The sequence below is a fragment of the Amblyomma maculatum genome, chromosome 8 (genome assembly GCF_055883805.1).
Source record: "Amblyomma maculatum isolate TAMU_Amacu chromosome 8, ASM5588380v1, whole genome shotgun sequence".
Lineage (NCBI taxonomy): Eukaryota > Metazoa > Arthropoda > Arachnida > Ixodida > Ixodidae > Amblyomma > Amblyomma maculatum.
Genome location: NC_139351.1, coordinates 104,898,946 through 104,922,634, shown reverse-complemented (window position 1 = coordinate 104,922,634; position 23,689 = coordinate 104,898,946). Strand labels below are relative to the sequence as shown.

Genomic DNA, 23,689 nt, shown 5'->3' with positions numbered 1-23,689 from the left:
TAATGACCTCTCATTTGGCCATGATGTCACCACGTGATAATGTCATAGTCAGTCATCTGTCAAACTCACGATTATTTAATCATTAGTTAGTACTGGTTAGTGAATTAACTAATTAGCAAAGTCAACCCAGACTCACTTTGGGCACTACCACATCAACCCTCTAATTAGTTAAGCGATTACTCGCCTAAGTACAACTGGTCTCGTTTGAAATTCGCGGCCTGCGATGTCGCACCTCGATCGACCAACTGAAAAGCGGAATATTTTTGTCGACACATTCCTGCTGACAACGATGAGCCATTAAAGGCTTCTGCCTTAAAATAGATATGGTCTAACGTCTTAACACAACATGTGGACTGAAGCAGTGCATGGGCCCAATTTCAAGGCTTGGCCCGGGCCCACTGACTTCGTATGTTACCCGACACAGGCCCAGCCTAGCCTAGTCTGGTCCCACTTAGCTGGCCAAGCACTAAAAGGATGCCTAGACAGTTAATAATGCAGCTTCCACCACACCTTCAGCTTACGGGTGAAAATACAGTAAACTATGGGGCATTTCACATAGGATCAAGACACTGCGGTCCTGGGGAAGCTGCCTTTGCTCCGGTCAGTCACAAAAGTAAACATACATCTGTTAAACCTTTAAACGCGTAAAAATTAAAAAGAGGACAACATTACACACAAGTGTATAAGCAAAAAGTTTATATTTATAAGAAAACTTATTTACAAGGCTGTGAACACTCGATCGGAAAAATGCTTATACATCTCAACACTCGTGCACCGCACACCGGCGCTAGCTGAGCACCAAAAGAATGCACCACAAAGGCCAACACATACAGATGAACAGTGCAACCATGCACTTAAGTGTCATGCACAAATGGAGATGTATCATGGACATGCAGCAGGATGCGGTCAATGTGTGAAACCCACGTGCCAAGGTGCCTCTCTCACAGTACCCAACACCTCCTCTTCACGCACACGCACACACACACACACACAGAGAGAGAGAGAGAGACAAAAGGATGCATGCTAACAGCTGGAATTAAGAAGTCGGACAGCACGAACAAAATATGCAAATGAAAAGATACACATCTAACACGTGATAGAAAATATTTTCCTTCCTCACAAAGGAGAAAACCACAAAAAATGCCATCAAAGGAGCTTGACAAGGCGACTACCCGTTTGGTCAGCAAGCACTATGTGAGAGTTTCACCTTGTCACATGCACACAGAATGCACATAGACAGAATTAGATACATAGTGAACATAAATTCAACAACATGCAATACAGTTAATCTACTGGCAATAAATCAAAAACTGCGAAAGGGTGCTACATTGCAAATTACACTAGATGCATGATATCAAAAAATTCAGTAATAAAGCAAAACTACCCTGTACAGCTATACTACCTTCATGTTGTGCAAAGTGTGACACAACTTACACAGATGCAGTACAATCAGAAAATACATTAATAAAGCAAAATAATTCTGCAAAGCTGTATTCTCGGATAATATACACAGTGCGTATCGTTCATCACATAACCTGTTGCATTGCTAGCACTTGTCATGGTATATGCGTAGCACCTTTTATATGAGTGCTGAAAGTTTAGAGAAACTGTTCTAACGAAACTGCCATTGCTGCAGTCATGCCACCACCATTGTGGTACTGGGTACAGAGGTGATACTATATTTCATCCATTTGCTCTGGCACTATTTCTACATCGCGCTTAAGAACCATCTACACACGTGTGCATTGGTTGAAGGGCTAAGCTGTCATTTGTGTCTGCGCATTTTCTCCTATTTTTATTTGCCGCTTTTCCGGAGAAGTCATACACTGTGTTCCTCTCCCTATCAGTATGCATGTGAAGCTCACAAAACTATGGGCACATGAATGTCTCCATCATGAGCACATTCAAGCAGCTCATCTTCAATAGAGGAAACCTATGCAGCTCGTACTGCTGCTCTTACATGGAACTTACGAGGAATATGATAGCGAAAGGCTCTGAATTAACCTGAATAAAGGCATGTTGGTTGTACATAGGTGGAAGCTGGCACTGTTTACAGCCTGAGAAGTGCTCGTACAAATAAAACCTAACCTTTCAAGCACCAATTATAAAAACAAAAACAAAAAAACAGTAGAGAAACTTCTTACTGCATGCATTATCAGACCATTTCTTTGATACAGCATTTTTGTTAGGTGTGAACACGTGTTTTTCGCTTTGCACATTCAATGAAAAACGAAAGGATGAAAATTCTCTCATGGGCAGCTCTTGGGTATACACAGAGAATAAGAAAACCAACCATGATGAAAGCCATTCTAGGTATGTGCAAGTTAATGGAAGATCCAGCACATTATAAGGTGCATCTGTAATGCAAAGCTAGTGGACAGCAGGGAACATATGCAGATTCCTTCTTTCTTTTAGTCGAAATCTACAAGCGATGGATTAGATTCCAAGAGAGAGATGGCAAGCGCAGCATGGGATGCTAGAAGGATAGGAATGAGAATATCACTGAATTAGCAGAGAAAAGGTGGCTGCAGCTGGCACATGACGGGTAACTGGATCCATATTCCAAGAAAACATGAACCGGAATTGGCCAATACTTCTGGCTCTGGAATTTTCACCAATCAGACTACTCGAGGTCAGAGAGATGACACTTCTGAAAGTGATGCAAATGACAGGAGAAGGCAAATTTTGAGCATTTGGCCACTGCAGTGGGTGTAGTCAACCTGGTGGTGAATTAGGAATTATGCGTAGTAGCAGCCCCAGAAGTAGCGAAATCTCACTGATCTGATCCCACTCAATAAATTTTTCAGCATAAGATTTTTTCCCGCCCCCGGCCAATGCCATACAAAGGCAATTTACAAACGGCTAATAGGATCGCATTTTCAAGTTTGGATAATACGATAGTGAAAATATAACAAAAACAGCGTGTTTCCAGTTCTCCTCCAGGAGGATGCGAAAAAGCACTAGTGCGGGCGATAGTAGCCACAGTAGCTTAACACTCTAGGCCAGCCAATGTTTACCTCCCCCCCCCCCCCCCTTTTGTCAGTAAGAATTATTTTTAAAATTTTCTTTGGAGGAGGGGGCGCTGTCGCAGTCTGCAGCACTGACTATGGCATGGTGCCAAGATCGTGTGCACAGATTATATGGTGGTTTGATATCTTGAAGAGATCTCCTGGAGGGGTGGGTTTGGGGGAGGCGATGCTTTCAGTAAAGTTGGCAAAGCAACAAGTTTTCGAAGCTCTTCGTGGCTTTGTTGCCAGTGCAGAGCCGAGCGATAGAACTGCGACTCGTTTTCACAAGTTTCAGAAAAGCTCGCTCCTGGACATTCAGAAACAAATGTTCCAGTGTGAAATGACAGGTTATTCTAAGTGCGGTAATAAAAGTAAGCCCTATGCCAAGTATGTTTAATCTGCGACCTCTTGAGGCCTGTTTGGGATAATACGACTTTCGGATATAATACGTTTTAATTGTAAATTCCTGTGAGACTCGTATCAATGAGATACCACTATAGTTGAGTAGTATCCAAGAAAAAAGAAATAAGTACAGGCTGTTACATATAGAGAAACTGTAAGCGCTTGTTGGCTGTGTTCTCAAAACCGCTTCTGCCGTAAGCCAACGAAAATGGGTAGAACCAGGCACACACAAGGAAAGAGCGGCAGACAATGCCTCTTGTGCATGTGTTTTTGTTGCCGGCTTTCGGCAGCAGCACTTCACGAAACGCAATGGTCACTCGTTCTCAGTTTTTCTGTAACAGTGAAACAGCCTATACATATTAATAAGGAAAGAAAATTTTATGCAACTACAAGAAGACTTGAGCTTGTACTTTCAACATTTCATTGATGGTAGTTGCCTTAGAGCAATCCATTCTGCTTTGGCAGTTCCAGTGTAGGAAATACCTAGACTATCTCTTTCCACTTTCTGCTGGGAGCACATAGCACACAAATGCCATAATCATCTTCCAAGTGAGCGCAGCACACTTAAGGCACTTCAGCGCATTTTTATTACAATCAATCACAACCATAAATATACTATAAAACAAAACTTGTTCCAAGTGGCACTGCTTTTGGCTAGTTCTTTGCGAGCACATTGCTTGTTGCCCTAGTCCAGCAAGCACTACCTGAATCACTGAAGACTCAGCTTGGGCTATTCCACTGGGCACTGCTGTCAGGGTTGGTCCACATATACGGTGGCGTTGATGGCGGGCCTGTGTAGGGAATCCCTGCAAAAGGTGGTCAACACAATATCCTAATCAAGGTACAGCACTTCTTTTTACATCCCCTAAATTTTGTTTCTTTGGCCTGGGAGGCAAGACTAAAGCAGGGAGTCTGCCTCTTGACTGGGTACTCTCCCCAAATGTAAAGCATGTAATGTACGACAAGTAAAGAATGCACTGTTCACAATGCCAGCAAGTAGGAAAAGCCCAGCAAATTAAGTGCATCCGGAACATAACATGAAAATGCGACACATGAGAGACTAAACGAATTTTTGCTCGAACAAAACTGTATACAAAGACCTTTCTGTGCAAAAAGATGCAAGAATAAATGCAGAAACACAATGCAGAAAAAAAAACACTGAAAAATAAAATGCGCACCTGGTAATAAAAAAAATAAGTGCATCAATGGCTTAGTGTCCCTGCAAAAAACTGCCTCTCCCGTAATCGAGAGTAGATGTAAGCATGACACTGTTACGAACACAGCACACTGGTTGTAGATTATACTAGCCATGATCTTGAAATGGGTCAAGCGCACAACAAACGGACCACACCGCGAGCCTTGCTTTTGCTAACAAGGCAACACACTCAGTCATTCTCATAGGTTTTTTTCTTTGCGCGTTGAAGCGACTGCCTGCAATTGTGCGGCCATAGGTGCGCACTTACAGTCCATGGCAGCCTTGTCACCTTCGTGGGTGGCGGATAATCATGGTGTTGTCAGCAGGGGCAAGCAGTCTTCTGCCATGCCTTGGCATATACATAACTCGCAAAGCAATTGCTTTCCACAAGGTGCTTCCTACCTCTCCTTTCATCAGGATCCACTGCTCAGCTTAAGCAGCTGTGACAATGGCGGCAGTAAAATGCAGAATGGTGCAGGTGCGTACGCGGCCACGAAGAAACGTTGGCCTGACAAGAAGTAGGAGAAGCAGCACATTTGAGTGCTCCCTGAGCACCTATACAACCGTCTGCTAAAGAGAGAAATGGCATGAGCTGATGATAGTGTTACGTGGTGGCATGAAAAGCGGTGGAACACGGCGACACAACAGAAACAGAACGACGTGATGACATGACGATGAAATATGCTTCAATGGCCAGCGGGCCTGGCGCGAGCGCTCCGCCCCGATCGATTGCTAGAAATCCAATGCATGACGTGACGATGAACACAGACACAGGATTGGGACATGAAACGCTGGACACCACAATGAATGCGAAGATGGGAGGAATGCTTGCACCGGAGCATCAAGTCCAATCTTCACCGTTTGCCGAAGGCAAAGGCTCATGGACATGCTAAACGGCTTGGACGGGGTTGCTGTCTTCGCTCGAGTGGTCGTGCGGTCGCTTCGTCGTGGGGTCGGTAGGGTCAACTTTTGGCTCTTCCTGGTCGTCGTGTGTTGTGGTCAGGGCTGGGGACGAGGCTGGTCGGGTCTGAGCAAAAAGGGCTGGGGCAAAGCTGGGTGGCGGTCTCCACGGGCTTTCGGCAGATGGACCCGGCGTACGGTTGGCTTCGACGGTGCAAAGCGAGGATGGGGATGAACCGCACCTTCAACCAAATGTTACGTGGTGGCATGACAAGCGATGGAACACGACGACACAACAGAAACAGAATGACATGATGACATGACGATGAAATATGTTTTAATGGCCAGCGGGCCTGGCGTGAGCGCTCCGCCCCGCGCCACTGCCCGCTTCGTCATCTTCGTAGCAATAGGACACAGTAACAGGTTCAATTCCAATGCCCGAATGCTCTTCGAGCTGCTGCTACCTTGACCGCCGGTGTTGGACACCATTCTATGTGCGAGTGTGTGGCCCTGTGGTACCATCCTTGGGGAGGGTGCAGAAGCCGAGATAGTGAACTCATCTGGTGAAATCTCATTCGGTGCCAGGATGTTCATGTTTTGGTGCCCGGATGAAGGAGAATCAGTGCCCAGATGCTGGTTTCGGTTCTTTTTATTGTCCCCTCAAGGTCGCCGTTAGTGGCAGTTAAAAGCATTTCATAAAGGGCAATGTAAGAAAAAAAGAAAAACGAGAGTACAATAGAATAAGCAACAGCTGGAAGACAAACAACTGCCTGCTTATTTAAAGTAAAGTTTTCAAAAACTCCTCGATGCAAAAAATACAGCACTAATGTTTTTCCTCACACAGAGATGTCAACCTAACCATGTTCAGCATTTTATAGTTAAAGCTCTGAGCTGTGAGGACACTTTCTGCTATTTTGATCTTGCTCGGATACTCACAACATAGAAGTGTGATCTGGTATGGAGACTTGTTTACCGTAATAAGTATGTGGAATGTTAGTGTAGCAGAAGTTGTATGTAAGAAATTGCTAGTATTTCTGCTATAACTCTGATTCGTAAATGCACTGCATTTGGCTTTAACTCTGCAGCCCGTGCCCATGGACATTGCTGAAGACTGGAATAATATGTCTATAAATGAATGGCATGGCTACTGTGCACTCCTAAGGAGACTGTGAACAAAACACTGCCAGGCAACTTTCCCGTGTTAGCCTTGATGCTTGTGATAGGCAGCTTTTCACATGAGACATGGACACAATGTCTCACCGCAGAGGCCCCCTGCTGACAAGCTGGCCTGCAGCCATGCTTGCCCTGCTACTCTGCCTGCACCGATGGCGCTGACTGCGTGTGCACACATTTTTTTTATAGCTTTTGTTTTTCCCGGAATCTCTAATGCAAAGCATAGAAATAGCACCAGACAATTTCCACAGACCATGACAACACACCCGGAGGAATCGCAAAAATGTTACTGCACATGTGCACGATGAAAGAACGCTGCTGTCTTTGAGAGAAAACTATACTGCCGCCACCACCCAGTATGAGACCCACTGAAAAGCATCAAATTCAAGGTAGTCAAAATGAAGATCTGAATCGAGCCCTGTCTGCAAAAAACTGCAGCCAGGCCTGCACGCACCCACATGTTGGCGATTTTCACAAAATGAATGCCACACTGTGGTACTACTACCTCAAGCAAATCTAAGAAGGATCAGCAGTATGCAAAAACATTTGTTTCTTTCTCTGCGAGTACTCTGTTGGCACACTCAGATGTGGTTATAATTCTATGACAACACTGCCTATTTTCACAACATCGGTGCCATACTGAGGCCGCACCGCAATCGTGCTGACCGGGGACTCTCTTGGCACAGAGTCGTGCTTTTATGCTGCAGCATGGTGCTGCATAGCAAGCATTTTTAAGTGGCCTTTGTCGCAAAAAGAAAGCTCAGCAGCACTGCAGGGTGCCCTTTGTACATGAAACGAGACGCAAAACCTTGCCATTATCTTCCCACTTCCAGATGTTCAAAGAGAAGGCAGCTTCTAGTGCAGAAACTGGACTGGCAAGCCAGTCACAGCATCTAAGGTCACATGTTCAGGGTACACTCAGGAAGACCAGGCAGAGACTGGGCACCATTTTTTCTCTTTTAAAAGAATAAGTGACAACCATACTTGTCACAGCAATTGTGGCCATGGTGCAACTGTAATGCTCACAAAATTATACTTCATTGTAACCCAAACTCCAGTTATATATATATAAAAAAAAAAAGAATGGCATTCTATTTTTTTCCTCTCTGCATTCTATACTTTTGCACTGGCACCTGTAAATAGTCAAACTGAAGCAGGGGCAGACAATTAAGAAAAGAAAAAAAAAAGTAGCGAGGCAGGTTGGGTCAACTCACCGGCAAGAGGTATTGCCTACAGAGTACATAGAACCAATCAGTAAATTGCACCTTCCTTGTTTTGCACCTCGAAATTTGGTAACTGGTAAGTAAAACCAGGAACGAAAATCCGCGTCTCCTACTCGTGCAGTCATGCTTCCATGGGCATGCATTGTGGCTTGGTGGTATCTGGTCCTTTCAAGTTGTCGTTACAGAATTGCCTGAAACCATTGCTCAATTTGCCAGGCAGCTCTGCCCATCTTTTGGAGTGTCCTGAAACACATTCTTTCTGACCAATGGATAGTTCAGGGTAGTCAGAGGTCAATCCCTCATCCTCCCCACATTTTCAGTGGGAATGGATTGAGTAGGGAGTAGACGAGCGATGCCACAGCATGTGCTGCTTGCGGATGTATTGAGAAAGAGCTGTGGTCTAAACACCCCTAGCTGCTCGAAATGCTTTCTGAATAAAGGCACATCATAATGGTGCTCAATATACGTAGAAATACAGTCGAACCCGGTTATATCGAACCCGGATATATCGAATTTTGGCTATATCGAACTCACGGAATATCCCCTCGAAAATCCCATAGGAAAGCCGCGTCATATATCAAACTCAATTTCACCGGTCGTTCGATATATTGAACTCCGCACCACGCACTGGAAAGTGTGCCTTCCCCAAAGACGATCGTGTAACGTTTTCAAGCCACGCGCGGAAGGAATGAGAGGGGACAGTTCTGGACAGCGCCGCGCCCATTCCCCAAAGGCGCGCATCTGCAGTTATCGTTTATCGTTTCCCGCGCGCCAACACATGACGTTTGCAAGCCATGTGAGTGGGTGTGCCCATTCTTTTGCCGAGCTATCTCTCTCCTCCAGCACGCGCTACGCATGCGCCAAGCCAGCTCAGCCCGTTTTCAGAAAGACGTCGGACGCTTTCTCCAGCGTGTGTTGCGAACCCTCTGCGCGCGGCGGCTGACGTGGCTATGGCACCTGCGGACGTTAAGAAGCGGCAGCTCTGTTTTTCTTTTTTTTTTTTCGAGAGTCATTCTTTCTTACCGTTGTGGTGTACGCGCGACGTAGCGTAAGATATGGCGGCTGCGGACGTTTAAAAGCGGCAGGCTTTTTTTTTTTTTTTTTGCGGGAGTCGTTTATCTTTGCATGTATGAATCAACGGAAGCAAGCAGTCTGCTGCTGCGATCATGACGCCCGCCCCAAGCGCGGCGTGATAAATAGAACCAGGCTTGTGCAATCAAGCCATCACGGGCACTCCGCCAAGTTCGCTCCTCGCCACCGGAGGAGCTATAAGAAGATAAACGCGCCCTGACGTTATCGCTGCGCAGCATCTTGGCATGCTGCCAAGAAATGAGCTGTGGATGCGATGACCGAAACTGAGTGACGCCGACATGCAAGTGAAAACGTTCGCAATTTCTGCCGCAGCGACACAGAAACCTTGTATTGAGCTGTCGCGGTGGCTCCAGCGGCAAGAGGGACGCAGTTCCAACAAGTTTGAAATTTTTCGCTCTGTCGCTGCCGCTCGTCGCTGAGATCGCTTAATCGCTTGCATGTGAGCGAGCTGGTCTTAACGCATTTTTTATTTTTCAAATTCTCGGGTGCAAAAGTGGAGGGTGGGTTCATTATGCGAGTGGGCTGATTAGGCGACAAATACGGTATCGTTTTTTCGCATCGTAAGTGCCGTCACAAGCCATTTTTTGTATATCGAATTATCGATATATTGAACTATTTCGCGTTCCCCTTCGAGTTCGATATATCTGGGTTCGACTGTATTTACACGCCTCAAAAGCGCATTCAGCGCAACATAATGTTGCTACGGGAACTCAGATCAGCACTTGTTTCATTTCTCATTGTTGCCTGCGTCGGCGAGTCAAAAACAGCCTGCAGTGAATGATGGTGCAGCATTGAAGGCTATGGGATCTCAAAAGGGTGACAGCAGGCTTATTTCCCGAAACATATCTTGAATACTGCAACAGTCCACACAGCGAAAGTTGGGGGAGCCTCTTCCTTCTTATATGAAAAGTGCCAGCCAGCCAGATTCGGGACTGCAACGGGCAGCCTGCAGCTGCGTATATGCAGCGCCACACATGATTCTGCTTCTGGTCCAGACCTGCCCAGGTACAGTTCTGTACTTGGCAAATCGAAGAGACCAATCGAGTTCACTCTCAAATGCACAGACATGACCAAGCTCTACATAACAAAGCAAAATTTTACAGGTGCTTTCTAGCACGCAGCACAGCACTCCAGAGCCCTAAACAAGCCTGCTTACGAGTGCGCATACAAGGACTTTGCTGGCCGCAAGTAATGACCGCATGTAAATGGTACTAGGGTTCCGCTAGCTGAATATCAACCCAAGCAGACAGCAGTCAAAGGTGAAACTATTGCAAAGCATCTTAGCTCTCAGCCTCATGCAATGACGTCGCGAGGCCTTCCTTACCTGCGACAATGTGGCACTAAACACACACTCTGTGCTAGCAATCTTGACATCAACAAAAATACCCTGGAGGCAGGCCATGTTACATTCCACACACAAGACCCACACCATTCCGGTGCACTTTTTTTCTCACCATCCACCTAGATACTGTCAACACCGATGATCAATTTAACACAGTACCAGTGCGGACCAAGACTGGCACACAGGTCTTTTCAGGCTAAAATGGAGCCACTCAGTGTATACCAGTCTCAATATAAAAGGCTCTAGTGTACCAGTACCTTTGCAAGAGCACCTGCCCACGATAAATTTCACATGTAAATGAAACTACTACCCTTCTAAACATGAGTTACAAAATTTTGAATCTGCTGGTTGTAACTTTCCCACCTACAGTTTGGCAGAGTAGAAAACAAATCCAACTGTGTCCACCTCTCGCATGATGCCTGCCCACTTTCCATTTCACCACCATATCAAAATGGTGCCATAACCCCGGCGGCATGCCGGGGCAGTCAGCCTGTTTCAACGAAAGGTGGCCACATCTCTCCAAACTCACATACAGACGCACCTCCACTGAGCGGGCGCTGATGATCCTTGGTAGCAGTCGCCAAGGGCACTGGTGCAATGGGAGTACTAGAGTGCAGTAATTGAGGCCGGAAAAACCACAGGGCAAGGGCCACTGCCGCAATGGTCCCCATCGAATAAGACCACAGCGAGCTCAGCCAGCCAGCGTCGGTCCCTGCAAACACACAAAGATGATACAGTCAAACCCACTTATAACAATACTGAAGTGCCATGGAAATATCATTGTTATAACCGGGTTAGGCTGAAAAACAAAGAAAACATTATAAACTACACATTTAAAGAGGACGAGGTAGCTTACACTTATTTCGTAGCAGGAAGAAACCCGTAATCCGTAAGCACTGTCTGTTCCACGGCAATCTGGCTGACATCTTTATGCAGGGCATCTATCTGCTAAACTTAGTGCAGAGGAAGGTTCTTAGCAAAAACAAAGTCCCGCAGGGAGTTCTCGAAGCCTCCTAGTAAAACACAACCTGCACAGGTTCCGGTTTGTCGTCGTCGCTACCGTCACCGTCTTCCGGCGATGACTGCTGCGATGACAGCCTCGTCTATCAGCTCTTCATCTGTCGTGACAGTATTGTCGGCATGTAAAAATTCCTCAAGTCCCGACGCATTGCCGTCACTACCGCTCACTGTGGACTAAAGTGTGGTTATCGCTGCATCAGCAGAAGCTTTGTGACCTTCCGCGTTGCCGGCATCCCCAGCAAAGCCAGTCTTCCTGAAGCAGTTCATGACGGTGGAGGAGCTTACTTCTGCCCATGCTCCAAAAATGAACTGCACTGCCTTCAGGAGTAAAATCTCCAAGTCTGATGCCGGTCGGCGTTCTAGGACAGATATGTCAAGGCTCAGCGCGAGCCTGCTCAAAACACATCGGCGATACAGTGCCGTGAAACAAGCAATCACGCCTGCATCCATACGCTGCAAGCTTGCAGTAGTGTGCGGTAGGAGGAAAAAAATCTTCCCCATGCAAAAGCCACTGAGCTGTTTGGTGCGCAGTGCAACTGTCGAGCACCAATGCCATCTTCCTGCCTTTGTGCTGCATCCACTGATCAAACTCGACCAGCCACTCGCAGAAAAGTTTGCGCATCATCCATATTGTCCCGTTATGATGGCAGCAAACCGGGATCCTTGCAGCACCCTGAAAACAGCGAGGATTCTTGGATTTCCCTATGACAAAGACGGGGCACTTGGCGCTGCCGTTCATGTTCACACACAAGAAAACGATCACGGGCAATTTGCTTTGTTTGCCGCCCTTACAGGGCCATTCCATTGCGACCAATAAGACACGAGGTGGGGAACATAGTGCCACGTAAATATAGAAAAACACGTGGACCAATGATAGATGCTGCTGCACCCCAAACAACTATGTTTCAGAGCCACGAAACACCATGCAAATGGCACAGCACTAGTCATCATAACGGAGTAGGCCTTTATGGAGGGTTTTCTCAACAATGGACACCCCATCTCATGCTACAGGTCAAAGAGCGGTAAAGATGTCTCCAAGAAAAAAAGAAAAAGAAAATGCTAATCAACGGTTAAGCGATAATTTGTGACACTATGTGGCGACACACCATGTAGTGGGCAAGAAGCTGCCAAACCACTGTTGCTCATCTTGTCACTCGGGATTCCCCCCCTCCATCCAGATGAAAATTTCATCTATTGCCAGAAAGCTGCTGACGAGGCTGGTCAATGCAGAGGGCTAAGATATGTAGTAAGATACAACGCAAGTATGTAACCACCACGTGCCATTCCTCCATGACAAAAAGTAGACCACTGTTAAAGCTTTCCTTGCTACTTAAATAGAAAGCTAAGCATCAGCCCAAATTAAAGGCTAAATAATTTCAATGCCTCCTGGCTTGTTTGAAATGGTCAAATTTCTTGATTTCGTTTACTATTCAGCAGAGTAATACACAGGCTGTGTACCATGGCCCATAGTTAGCAACTGCCGTTTCATTTTTGTTGTACCCTACAACAAATACACGAATCTGATCTAGCTACTTTGTGAATGAATTTGCTTTTCTAAGAGGCTTTCATTTTGTCAAAAAAAAAAAAGAAACTTCAGTAAAAGCTCGGACTGAAGCATAAAAAGAAAGGCTGTTGTGGCATATGTCACATTTTTGACAAGGCACCACAAAATGTAGTCTGGCACCACAGCAGTGTGTCTTAGAAATGCCACAACTGTTTAATTGAGAGCAGGCGGACATAAATATGCAACATATTACCAAAGATGGATTTTCATTACCACTATTACCTCACTTTCTACTGATCAGGGCAGTTATACAATACTGCCCTAATACCTGAGGTGTCTGAATGTCAAAATGGCAACAACCAAGACACACTGAAAAATCAGTAATTATCACTAAGCCCTGTCACTTCTTATAAGTGTACCAGTGGAAGTGGTAGGCAACAACCATCACTACAGTTTGCTGAGCCACAAGGAAACAACACTTCATGCTCTTACCACTTTGCCTTGTCTGTGTAGAGCAACATTATGCAAAAGCAGCTTGCACAGGTGAGAATGCCCCTAGTCTGCGCCAATAATTTCTGCCTCTTTGCACTACTCCTTCGTATTACACCCCAGAGATGCCAGCAACAGCGCCAGAGAAGCGAGAAACTTGTGCCACAGGAACAAAGATGAAAGGGCTCACAGCACCTCGCCTGTTCTCCAGAGGCACCCGCAGTTGCTGACCCGTAACAGGACTCTCCAACAGCAACTGCACCGTAGAAGGGGGCACCCGCACGGTCAGCTTCCACTCGGCACCTCCCTCCAGGGGCTCAGGGAGCTTGCGCAGATGCAGAGGGTTCCTCCCTTCCCCCGACCGCACCTGCACACATCAGTGTGCTCTGCCAACGTGCACAAAAACGGCGACCACACAGAACCAAGGCATGGAAAATACTCGGGGCAAAGTATGAAACACAAAAGTTAAATGCCAATCTTACGCAACGAAACAGATGAAGAAAGAGAATATTTAAGCACACCAGTAACAAACTAATAAAACAAAAGCTAACAAGTGTAAATGCCAGAATGGTGCACATAGAAATATGCAAAAGAGAAGTGACCTGTGTTGCTTGTACAAGCTACAAAGAGGGCTTTTTTGGCTCAGAAAAAAATAATTACAGTTGAATCCCTTAATAACTAAAGCCCTCAGGAATGAAATTCGTGCGGCAATGAAGAAATATGGCCTCCCCACCAAAAGTCAATAGAGCATTCTGCGGCAGATCAGCTGAAACGAGAGGCATTTTGCCTGTCGCCAAAATGCAAATTTCGACAGCGTTGCGATAGAACAGTCGGGGCTGTGGTGCGTTTCCTCGTGAATATGAGCTTCTTGCTTTGAAAGCAGTGTCATTTTTTTTCCCTTGCCGGCTTCACAAAACGACACTTCTCCCGGTGCTTAATGCCACATAACTCTGTATTGAGGATGAAAGGACTCAGCACAGATTAGTTCAGGGAACTTTAACGACAATGTATGTTTGGGTACTGGACAACTTCCGAGAACATTATGAGCTCACAACTTTACAGGCGCGATGTGAAAGCCCATAGAGAATTTCAGCCTCATCACTTGAGGGCACCTTGAATTTTGCTTTATCTGTTTTCGGCCTCCTTGCATGGCGCCTTGGTTTGAACAATCTGCAAGGCACTTAAATGTGCCTGCACCGCGAATGCAAGCACAAGTAGTAAAGTGTTCTGCATTGCAGGGGCACTGCATTCAGAACATGGTACAATCTGCGTGCGGTTGCCTCCGCACTGCTATCCATGTTAACAGCAACTTGCATGCAGCTTCCGAGAAAAGTCAGTAAATGCAAGGTTCAGTAGCGCACCTGGATCTTGGAGGCCACAGTGGGGCCGGCGAGGAAAACCACTACTGCTTGGTCGCCTCGCATCTCCACCGACACCAACTGGACAGGTGCAACCAGCAGCAGGGGTAGCTGCTGGGTTTCTCGGCCAGGCAGCTGGGCACCCACCAGCAGGGGCACCTCGGGAAAGGTCAAATCTGCCACACTCCATACTCGGCACCAGTGGCCACCTGTGTCCACAAGCAAATGGGTGTACAGCCCACAATTTAGCGAGCAACAAAGGGTAGCGCGTGGAACTTTGAAGCTGCAACAGACTGGATGGCGACGACAACAAACTTCTCAGTGTTGCTACGCTGCATCTGGCAGCTACAAAACATCTTGGCGGCACCAAAGCTGGACGGTGTAATCTGGGCACTGCAGCAGCAGCAGCAGTGCTTCCTTCTCTCAGTAACTTGCTCAGGGATGCTTTCTAGTGTCTGCAAGGTTGTTATGGGACCTATGTTAAGCCCCGTGTCTGCCAAGATTGATCTTAACATTTTTTGAGGGCCTGCTTGTTAGTCACCACATTCTCATCGTTTGATAGTTTGTGGGCATTGCGTGAATGAAAGAATTTGGGGATATAAATAATTTTTTGAAATTCTCTAACAGAATTGAATCCAGTAACAAACAAATTTCTGCATGTCTTATTTCCCCAAACTGTTCAAGCAAGCCAGCTCGTCAAGAACCATGGCTGCACTCTTTGATCATGACATTGGCCCATGAAGAAAGCAATGCACTAACATATTTGCACAAATATATTGCAAGTTTTCCACTTAAATATTCTGCTTCACAGACATAGAGTGAATGTTTGTTTTCACTGTTTTCACATTAACCATGATCTCGCGCATCAAGTTAGTAACGTGCAAGAAAAAGACAACTTTTTGACTACTTTTGATCATTGAGGCAAAGTGTGTAAGGAGGGTGGCGATAGCCACTGAAAAAGAATAGCAGGCAGTAAACAGCTATGACAAGTATAAAAGGGGGATTCAAAAGGAGACATGGGCACAGAACTGCACAGGACAAAACATGGAGCCGTGAGGAAGGGAATGGCAACATGGTGGCCACTGTTGCACAAAAGGCCACTAAGTGAGAAATATTAGACTCTCTGCTCCCAATTTTCAGAATTTAAAATTCTGCCAGCAAAAATTAGGTGCCCAAATAATATGCTGTGCTTTTAATGCAGCGTGGCTTCACAGATCCCCAACTTCAAAGGCTTTCATTGCTCTGGAGGCATGGCAACTTTAGGCGTGACTGCATTCAGATACCAGACCCAAGGTTGCAGGACTGACTGCATCAAAATTTCGTGATGGATGTAAAAACACCGATGCGGTGTGCAATGCGAAAACAACCCCAAGAGGTCAAAAACCTCGAAGCCCTTTACTACGCTCTTTCTCATAACCTACGAACGGCCTTGAGATGGTGACCTCCCCACCCTGCGTTGCATGAGAGTGGAATTAACAGAACTCTGCACAAGAGTGCAGAGTCCTCGAACAGAAGGTGCCCCATTCGAGACCACTCACCGTTAGCCAAGCTGAAGCCTGCTGACACTTGCACGAGGTCTGGCGTGGCATCAGACTTGTTGCCCTGGTGTGCCACCCAGCAGGAGAAAGGCACATAGTCGCTCCCCTCCTCAAGGACAGGCATGGTCCCACAAGGCTCCCCTGAAATCATTCCACACATTCAGCCTCACACACCAGCACCTGTGCAGTGTCATGCTGACAAGCAGTGGTGCACAAATACTCTAAATATTAAATACGATGTAAGGGCCAGTGTGGGGCCTGTATTCCGAGTTTGCGTCGTTATCGAAAGTGTCGCCATCTCCCCGAATTCAACTCATCCCGATTGATGGAGACACAGACACTGGAAGTGGTAGTGGCATTTTGTTTTGGTGTGTCCATCGCCATACGGGACACAGAGGCGTGGCTGGAGAGAGAGGAATGCCGGCAAAACTGACCGGAGGGGAAATGCCATTACGGGAACGGCATGTCGGGTATGTGTGTATGTGGTGGTGCGCGAGTATGATCCGTGTTGGCGTGGTCGTGGTGGGCTCGAGTGTGAGCTCGGTGCGCGTTGTGTTTGGTGCGCGAACTGTGAAAAATTAAGTGCAGACTCTGGCGTGAGGCGGTGTGTTGACAATGAATATCATTTGTTCAATGTCTGGCTATTATTCAATTGAAGAATCTCCAAAATATTCGGACAGATCGATTATCTTGAGGAAGATTTTTGAGGATCGAGTTCTTTTCGCTTCCTTCACCATCATTTACTATGTTGACTGGTCACATAAGAATGCTGCTAGGCTCAAACTCCACATAAAATTCTTTTGCCATACATGACCCCTGATGAGACCAAGATGTCTAATTACCCACTTTGAGCAAGTGCAGTGAATGCATGTATTTTTTTTGTTCCTACATTTGTGCTGTAATACTTATAGGCACAATCATGACGTAAATTCTGACACTTTCAAAATCTTCTAGAGTGAACGCAGACATCTTGTTTCAATAACTGTGTCATGGGGGAAAGCAAGGTAGCAAAGTTTCATACATGCCGGGTCCAAATAGTCCTTTCGCTGCAGGGGCTTTGTGGTCTAAGACAGCACTGTGGCAGCTACTCTGTAGACTCATGGGAAGAAGGCCGCATTCGCTCATTGCAAAGCCTTCTAGGATGCTGTACCAGCTGTACTAAACAAGCCGCAATAAGCTTCCCTTGATTTGGCTTTCACTGGCTGCTTAGTCGATGATGCCTACAAAGTTAGGGCAGCCGCTGATGGTAATGCCGGCGACTGCAATGCAGCTGCAGGTTCTGTGGGTAGTTATTTGCAAAAGCTATTTTCACGCATGCAAAGACAATTTTTTGCGATACTATATGGCAGTGCTCATACAACTCAAAAGTGCATTTAAAAATCAGGAGTCTGGCTGCACTCACCACAAAATCCACGGGTGACCGCGCGAAACCAGGCAAAAGCCACCCGCCGGCGCTGAAGCAGACGCGGAGCCAATAGTGAGCAGGTCGTGCCCCTTGCGGCGGCGGAAAGTGTAACTCGAGGAAAAAAGCTCCCATTGTTTCCGCGGCAATTGAAAAGGCCGTAGGAAAGAGCGCGCACTCTCCCTCGAGACCGGCCGTGATTTTGTGAACGAAAAGGCAGGACAGCACGAGCAGTGCAGGTGTTGTGTGTGTGTAGTTTAATGTGGTGTACCTGTGTCTGTCTTTTTCGGAGTTCAGTCTTGCCGGCATCCGCCGAGCCGGTACGCTTCTCGGCAAAGGTTGAAGATGCTCGTAACACTACCAATGACGAAATGCATTTCGCGATGGCCCGGTAACAGCATAGCCAGCAGTGCATAGCACAACAGCAAGAAGTGGCTATGATCACCTCAAGTTAAATCTTACCGCATACAGGCACTGTAATCATGACAGTGCAATCATGTAATCATGCAGTGTAATCATGCAAATGAAAAAGTGATGTCTAAGCTGCTTTCAATGCCATGATGATCGCGCTGTCAGGCAGAATTACTGGAACAGCCGCAGCAGCAGTCGAGAAACGGGATCCTGTGACATGCAGAATCCCAAGACCTTGTTGAAATAAACCTTCTCCTGAACTTTAAGCAGTGCAAGACGAGCAAAGACGAGCAAAGACCGCATATCACTTGATACGGGCCGGCTGTGTTTAAGGTGTGATTGTAAGAATGACTCACATGCCACAATTTAAGTGCCAACTTCAAGGAGGTCGCAATGCAAATGCACCCATCCTGATACTAGCCTCCTGACCACGCATTCTGTTCGCCAGCTATTTCCTTTTTGGAAGGGCAATTATACCGACGGTAATTGGTGCATCAACCCTAGAAAGCAATCAAAACACACTTAAATGAGTTGGTGTTAACTTTCGTGCTTCAAAAATATACCATTAAGTTTTTCCCCAGTTTCTCAAAACTGCACTTTTGACGAATTCAGAATTTTGGAAGAGCAATATCTCAGCTTCTAAATCAGCTATTGCTATCATTCTCTTTTTGCTAGGAAGATAAATGAAACAGCTCTACAATAATACTAACTTTACACCACTGGTTGGTCAAGGACATTTTCAAATCATTGTCTGATTTGTCAAAATGAGCTTTTCCTGTTAAACATGCTGTAACTTTCATCTAAATTACCCTAGAATGATCATCTATGCCTTCTTGCACTCCTTGGTTACTACACCCATTTATAGATAGAAATCTTCTCCACAAGGCCTAACGTTCAATAACCAAGATTACCCCCAGCCTTTCCAAAAAAAAAAAAAAAGCCATACCTTCATTGCTGTATCGAAAAAAAAAAAAGAAAAATGTTTGCTGCTTTAGAATCGGAACACAAAATTACGCAAACTGCGAAAGTTTGGTGTAACTCTATCCATAAATAGAAAACATAGGTCTAAAACCAGGGTCCTCCTAGCTTCACTACAGTTGAATCCCGCCACAACGAATACCGCCACAACGAATAATTTTTTATTCCCCGCGAGTATCCTATAAGAATTAATGGCCTAAATTTCTCTGCACAACGAACCATTTTTGCAGAGCGTTTCCGCTTCAACGAAATTTTCCCGTTCAAAATCGAAACCGAAACTAGTTTTATTGGCGAGAAGTCCAAGTCAAATCCAAAGCCACATTAAGCATGAAATCACGTGATTGCAGTTCCGCCATTTTGGCTTTGTGTCGTGGTCGCGTTGTTCACTCGCTGCCTTTCTCTTCGACAACGACGAGTTTTCATCCGCAGGACACGATGGCAACGCAAGTGAAAAAACGCAAAACTTTTTCCCTTGAGCAAAAAGCTCAAATAATCGCCACAGCAGAAAGCGGAAGGAAGAAAGCGGCAATTGCTGAAGACTTCGGAATTCCTGCAAGTTCGCTGTCAACGATTCTAGGCAATAAGGACAGCGTGAGAATGGCACTTGCTTCAGGCACATCCTCGAAGCACAAAAAGGTGACGCGGCCCCTCCATGAAGAGTTGGACAAAGCAGTGCATGCGTGGTTTGTGGAAGCACGAGCCAGCAACGTCCCCCTGTCCGGAAGCATCGTCCAGCAGAAAGCCTTGAACTATGCATGCCTATACTTGGCATTGATGATTTTAAAGCCAGCATTGGCTGGCTAAACCGTTTCAAGGCCCGCCATAACATCGTTGGAAAAGTGTTGTGCGGCGAGTCAATGTCAGCAGACGTGGACGGAGCAGCTGCTTGGAAGGCGAGTAACATGGCCGGAATTTTAAGCAACTTCGCGCCTGCAGACATTTACAACGCCGACGAGACCGGGCTATTCTACGAGATGTTGCTGGCTAGGACGCTCGACTTCAAGGGGCAGCGCTGTCACGGCGGCAAACACAGCAAAAAACGCATCACAGTGCTGCTTTGCACAAACATGGATGGCTCGGACAAGCGTCCGCCGTTAGTCATAGGCAAAAGTGCCAAGCCGCGCTGTTTTAAGGGAACTCGTAGCCTACCTGTGCAGTACAAGGCGAACAACAAGTCATGGATGACCCGCGCTATTTTCACCGAGTGGATGATGGCATTCGACCGCGACATGAAGCGGCAGGGCCGTAAAGTTTGCTTGCTTTCGGACAATTGTTCAGCGCATCACTCCGACGAAGTCAAGCTCACTAACACGGAGCTGAGGTTTTTCCCTCCCAATTGCACGTCTGTCTTACAGCCTCTCGATCAGGGCGTGATTCTTAGCCTGAAGCGCGCTTACCGCGGGAGGTTAATTCAGCGGCTGCTTTTTAACACTGAAACCGGCCGAGACACGAAGGTGGACTTGTACGTGGCACTGCAGATTATGTCTGCTGCCTGGAGCACACTGGGGCGCTCAGTAATTGTGAACTGTTTCAGGCACGCCGGATTTGCCGAAGGTCGACCCGTACACTCTGCTGGCCTAACACCAGGCGTTACAGACGACGACGAAGAGGCGTCACCAGCTCCGGGGATTGCGGCCGCCTGGAAAACGCTGGGAGAAATAGGAACCGTGCCGCCTAATCTCGAGCTCGACGAATACATCGGCGCTGACGCTTGTGTTGTTGTTCACGAAGATGTGAGTGATGAGCAGATCATAAAAGCTGCCCGGAATGATAAGGACTCTTCCGATGAAGAAGACGACGACGTACAGGAAGCGCCGGCTGCGGCAACCGCCGTACAGGTGATGGACGCTTTTGATGTCATCAGGAATTCCGTTGCTGTCCGAGACGACGATGTTGCAATGGGTTTGCTGACCGAGTGCGAAAACCGCGTGACGGCGTTGCTCGCCGTGAAGCGTAAGCAAACCAAGCTTACAGATTTTTGGCATTAAACGCCTTTGCTGCTGCTTGGGCAATTCTTTCTGCGTTTCACGTCAAATTTTTGCGATAACGAAGTTCCGCGAGAACGAATTTTTTTTCGTGCACCGTGAATTTCGTTATAGCGGGATTCAACTGTAACACCATAGGTACATGTGACCCCTGAGCCTCCAAGTTACATTTAAAAACTCTCCACGAACCCTACTGTTTAAAAATAATTGCTTAAAAATTGAATTCTTGCTACTGCTTGCGACCTACCAGGCCAACGCCTCACCTTGTGTTTTTAGCCGGCAACACACAGGTTGTGAATGGGGTCCACAATAGCAATTTCCGAAGCACCCTCTCAGTGGTCGTGCCCAATTAGAAAGCGCACCCCGATTACCTACTTTATGTCATCAGTGGAAAAGCGGCTAAAAACACAAGGTGAGGTGTTGGCCCGATAGGTCGCAAGCAGTAGCAAGAAAACAATTTTTAATAAATTATTTGTAAACAGTAGGATTCATGCAGAGCTTTTAAATTTAACTCGAATGCTCACGAAGATCCCCTCTGCAGTTGTTTTAACTAGGGAGCTTTAGCATAGCGTGACCTGCAACAATCCATTACCGGGATCTGCCCCCATGCATTCCACTGCACTGGATGGCAGCATGCAAGCCTGCTGCTGCGTTGGGACCGGTCAGTGTGCAGTGCGCAGTAGCAGGTCACAGTGACGGATCGCAGACTGCATTATGCCACAACTGCATTATGCCCTTTTAGGACCAGGCACAGAAGAGCATGTCACTACGATGCCTAACTGATGGTGCAGATTTCCTGCAGGCTCAAATGGCCGAGCTCACCTTAAACTTTGACCCACAGTGATCCCAAGAAGGAAACGTAAGTGCACCACCAAAAAACAAGGTCAACACGAGGCCTTAGCAGTTTAGCCCTACAAGTTGAACTGACCATGAACATTGGAGGGGCGACCACCAAGCCTCACGGGAAGGAGAATCTCCTGGCCAGGAGCCAGCAGCAGAGGGGTGGCCTCCATTTTCCCCCCTTCCAGGCGCAGGGTGTCAGCCGGCTGGGCAACCAGGGCACGTCTCAGCCGCCCTTGGGGTGAGCCCGTCCAGAGGGCAACTGCTTCGCCAGGGCCAGTCAGGTGTGCCAGGCTGCACCCAGGCTCCACCGGCACCAGCCTCAAGGGACCGCCTTCGGCCACCCAGTGGCCAGCGGCCAGGGGGCCCCGCAACCACATCCGCTCGCCCACCAGCAGGGGCACCAACGGATGCTCGGCCATGGAGAGAGGTAGCAGGGCCTGCACCTGATCACCAGTGCTACCCGACCAGTGCACCAGCGCGTGGCCAGCCCCGTGTACACGCAGCCGCCAGAGGTCGCCTGCTGGTTCCACCGATACCAGGTCACTCCTGCACAGTTCGACCACCACTCCATCAGTACAGGATTTGTCTCAAGCACTGCCGATAATCATTTTTGCTGCTAGTTAATGGTGTGAGGCCTCCGTACAGCACCCATGCAATTAACAATGCGCCCTTATAATTCTTATCCTCTCTCTCCCCTTCCTGACCATGTTGGACGGCACAGAGACAAAGCCCGCATATTCTTGACCAAGGCTGCACCTTCGCAGCTCATCAGCAGCAAAGCGCTTCTTCTGGAGAAATGTTCAGTGCAATGGGTAAACAGCACTGACTGGAATGACATCACCCAGATGCATGATGCTTGTACAAAAAGCCAATTTCTGCAGCTCAGCTCCAACAGAAAAGTGCGAGTTAATCAAGCAGCACACATGGTTAACCACCTGTCATGGCACAAAGTAAGCCGCTGGCCACAAAGTGCCCAGCAAGCTACCACTGCAGATACCATTAGTGGCCACATGCTGCCATAAATGTTTTTAAACAGCATGAAGCTGCTGTGTATTGCATTTCACAAATGTCTGCTCACGTATCGTGGGCATCAGCACATAGTGCAAACACATGCCCCCCCCCCCCCCCCTTCAATTTGCCTCCTCCACTCGATCGTGCTTCCTTATCTTCCAGCTGACATCGATGACAAGAAACTTTCTGGAATGTTTATTTCGACCCCAACAACAAAACAAGAGTCCCTCAATGCATTCGAACCCAATGTCCAAATTGCCAGGCTATGCACTGGACACCCACCGTGAGCTGAGGGCCTCCAGGCTCAGGTTGGCCGCATGGAAGCGCTGCCCCCGGCCATTGCAGACGACCACCTCCAGCAGCAGCTCCAGCCCCACAGGCAGAGAGAGGGGCGCGTCAGCCGCGACCCAGGGCTCCCCGCCTGCTGGCCGCACCAGCGCGTAGGACACGGGGTCCACCTGCCAAAATAACACTCACTGTGGTACTCCTAGACACAGGGGTTTGCAGGGGAAGTTGAACCAAGTTGGCGAACACTGTGCACACTGTGTCCACAAGTGATCAAACAAGAGGAAGCAGAGGACAAGGAAGGAGGCTGACTGGATGGGAAACTTTGTTCAGACCTACACAGTCACGCACTGTTTATAAAATACAACCAGTGAAAAATTTAAATTATCAGCTTTTCTAGGCCCCAATTGTTAAAATTTTTTTCAGTGTATTTACGTGTTAACACCCTCCTCCTGGTATGAATTAAGAAGAGCTCGCGAATCAAAATCAATGAAATGATTACAAATTTGCTTACCATGCATTTTAAATAT

At 47.1% G+C, this 23,689-nt stretch overlaps 1 protein-coding gene across 1 annotated transcript in view; it reads right to left on the bottom strand.

The window, feature by feature from the left end:
• Window positions 1–701: 701 nt before the first annotated feature.
• Gp210 (nucleoporin 210) overlaps window positions 702–23,689 on the bottom strand; it is a 77,131-nt gene continuing 54,143 nt past the window's right edge. The window contains exons 26-32 of the mRNA XM_084577091.1: window positions 23,157–23,332; window positions 21,949–22,409; window positions 16,245–16,385; window positions 14,710–14,915; window positions 13,544–13,715; window positions 10,877–11,047; window positions 702–4,216 (exon numbers count right to left, since the gene is read on the bottom strand). Coding sequence (XP_084433217.1) covers window positions 4,131–4,216; window positions 10,877–11,047; window positions 13,544–13,715; window positions 14,710–14,915; window positions 16,245–16,385; window positions 21,949–22,409; window positions 23,157–23,332 — 1,413 coding nt within the window. The 3' untranslated portion in view covers window positions 702–4,130. The remainder of the gene's footprint in view (window positions 4,217–10,876; window positions 11,048–13,543; window positions 13,716–14,709; window positions 14,916–16,244; window positions 16,386–21,948; window positions 22,410–23,156; window positions 23,333–23,689) is intronic.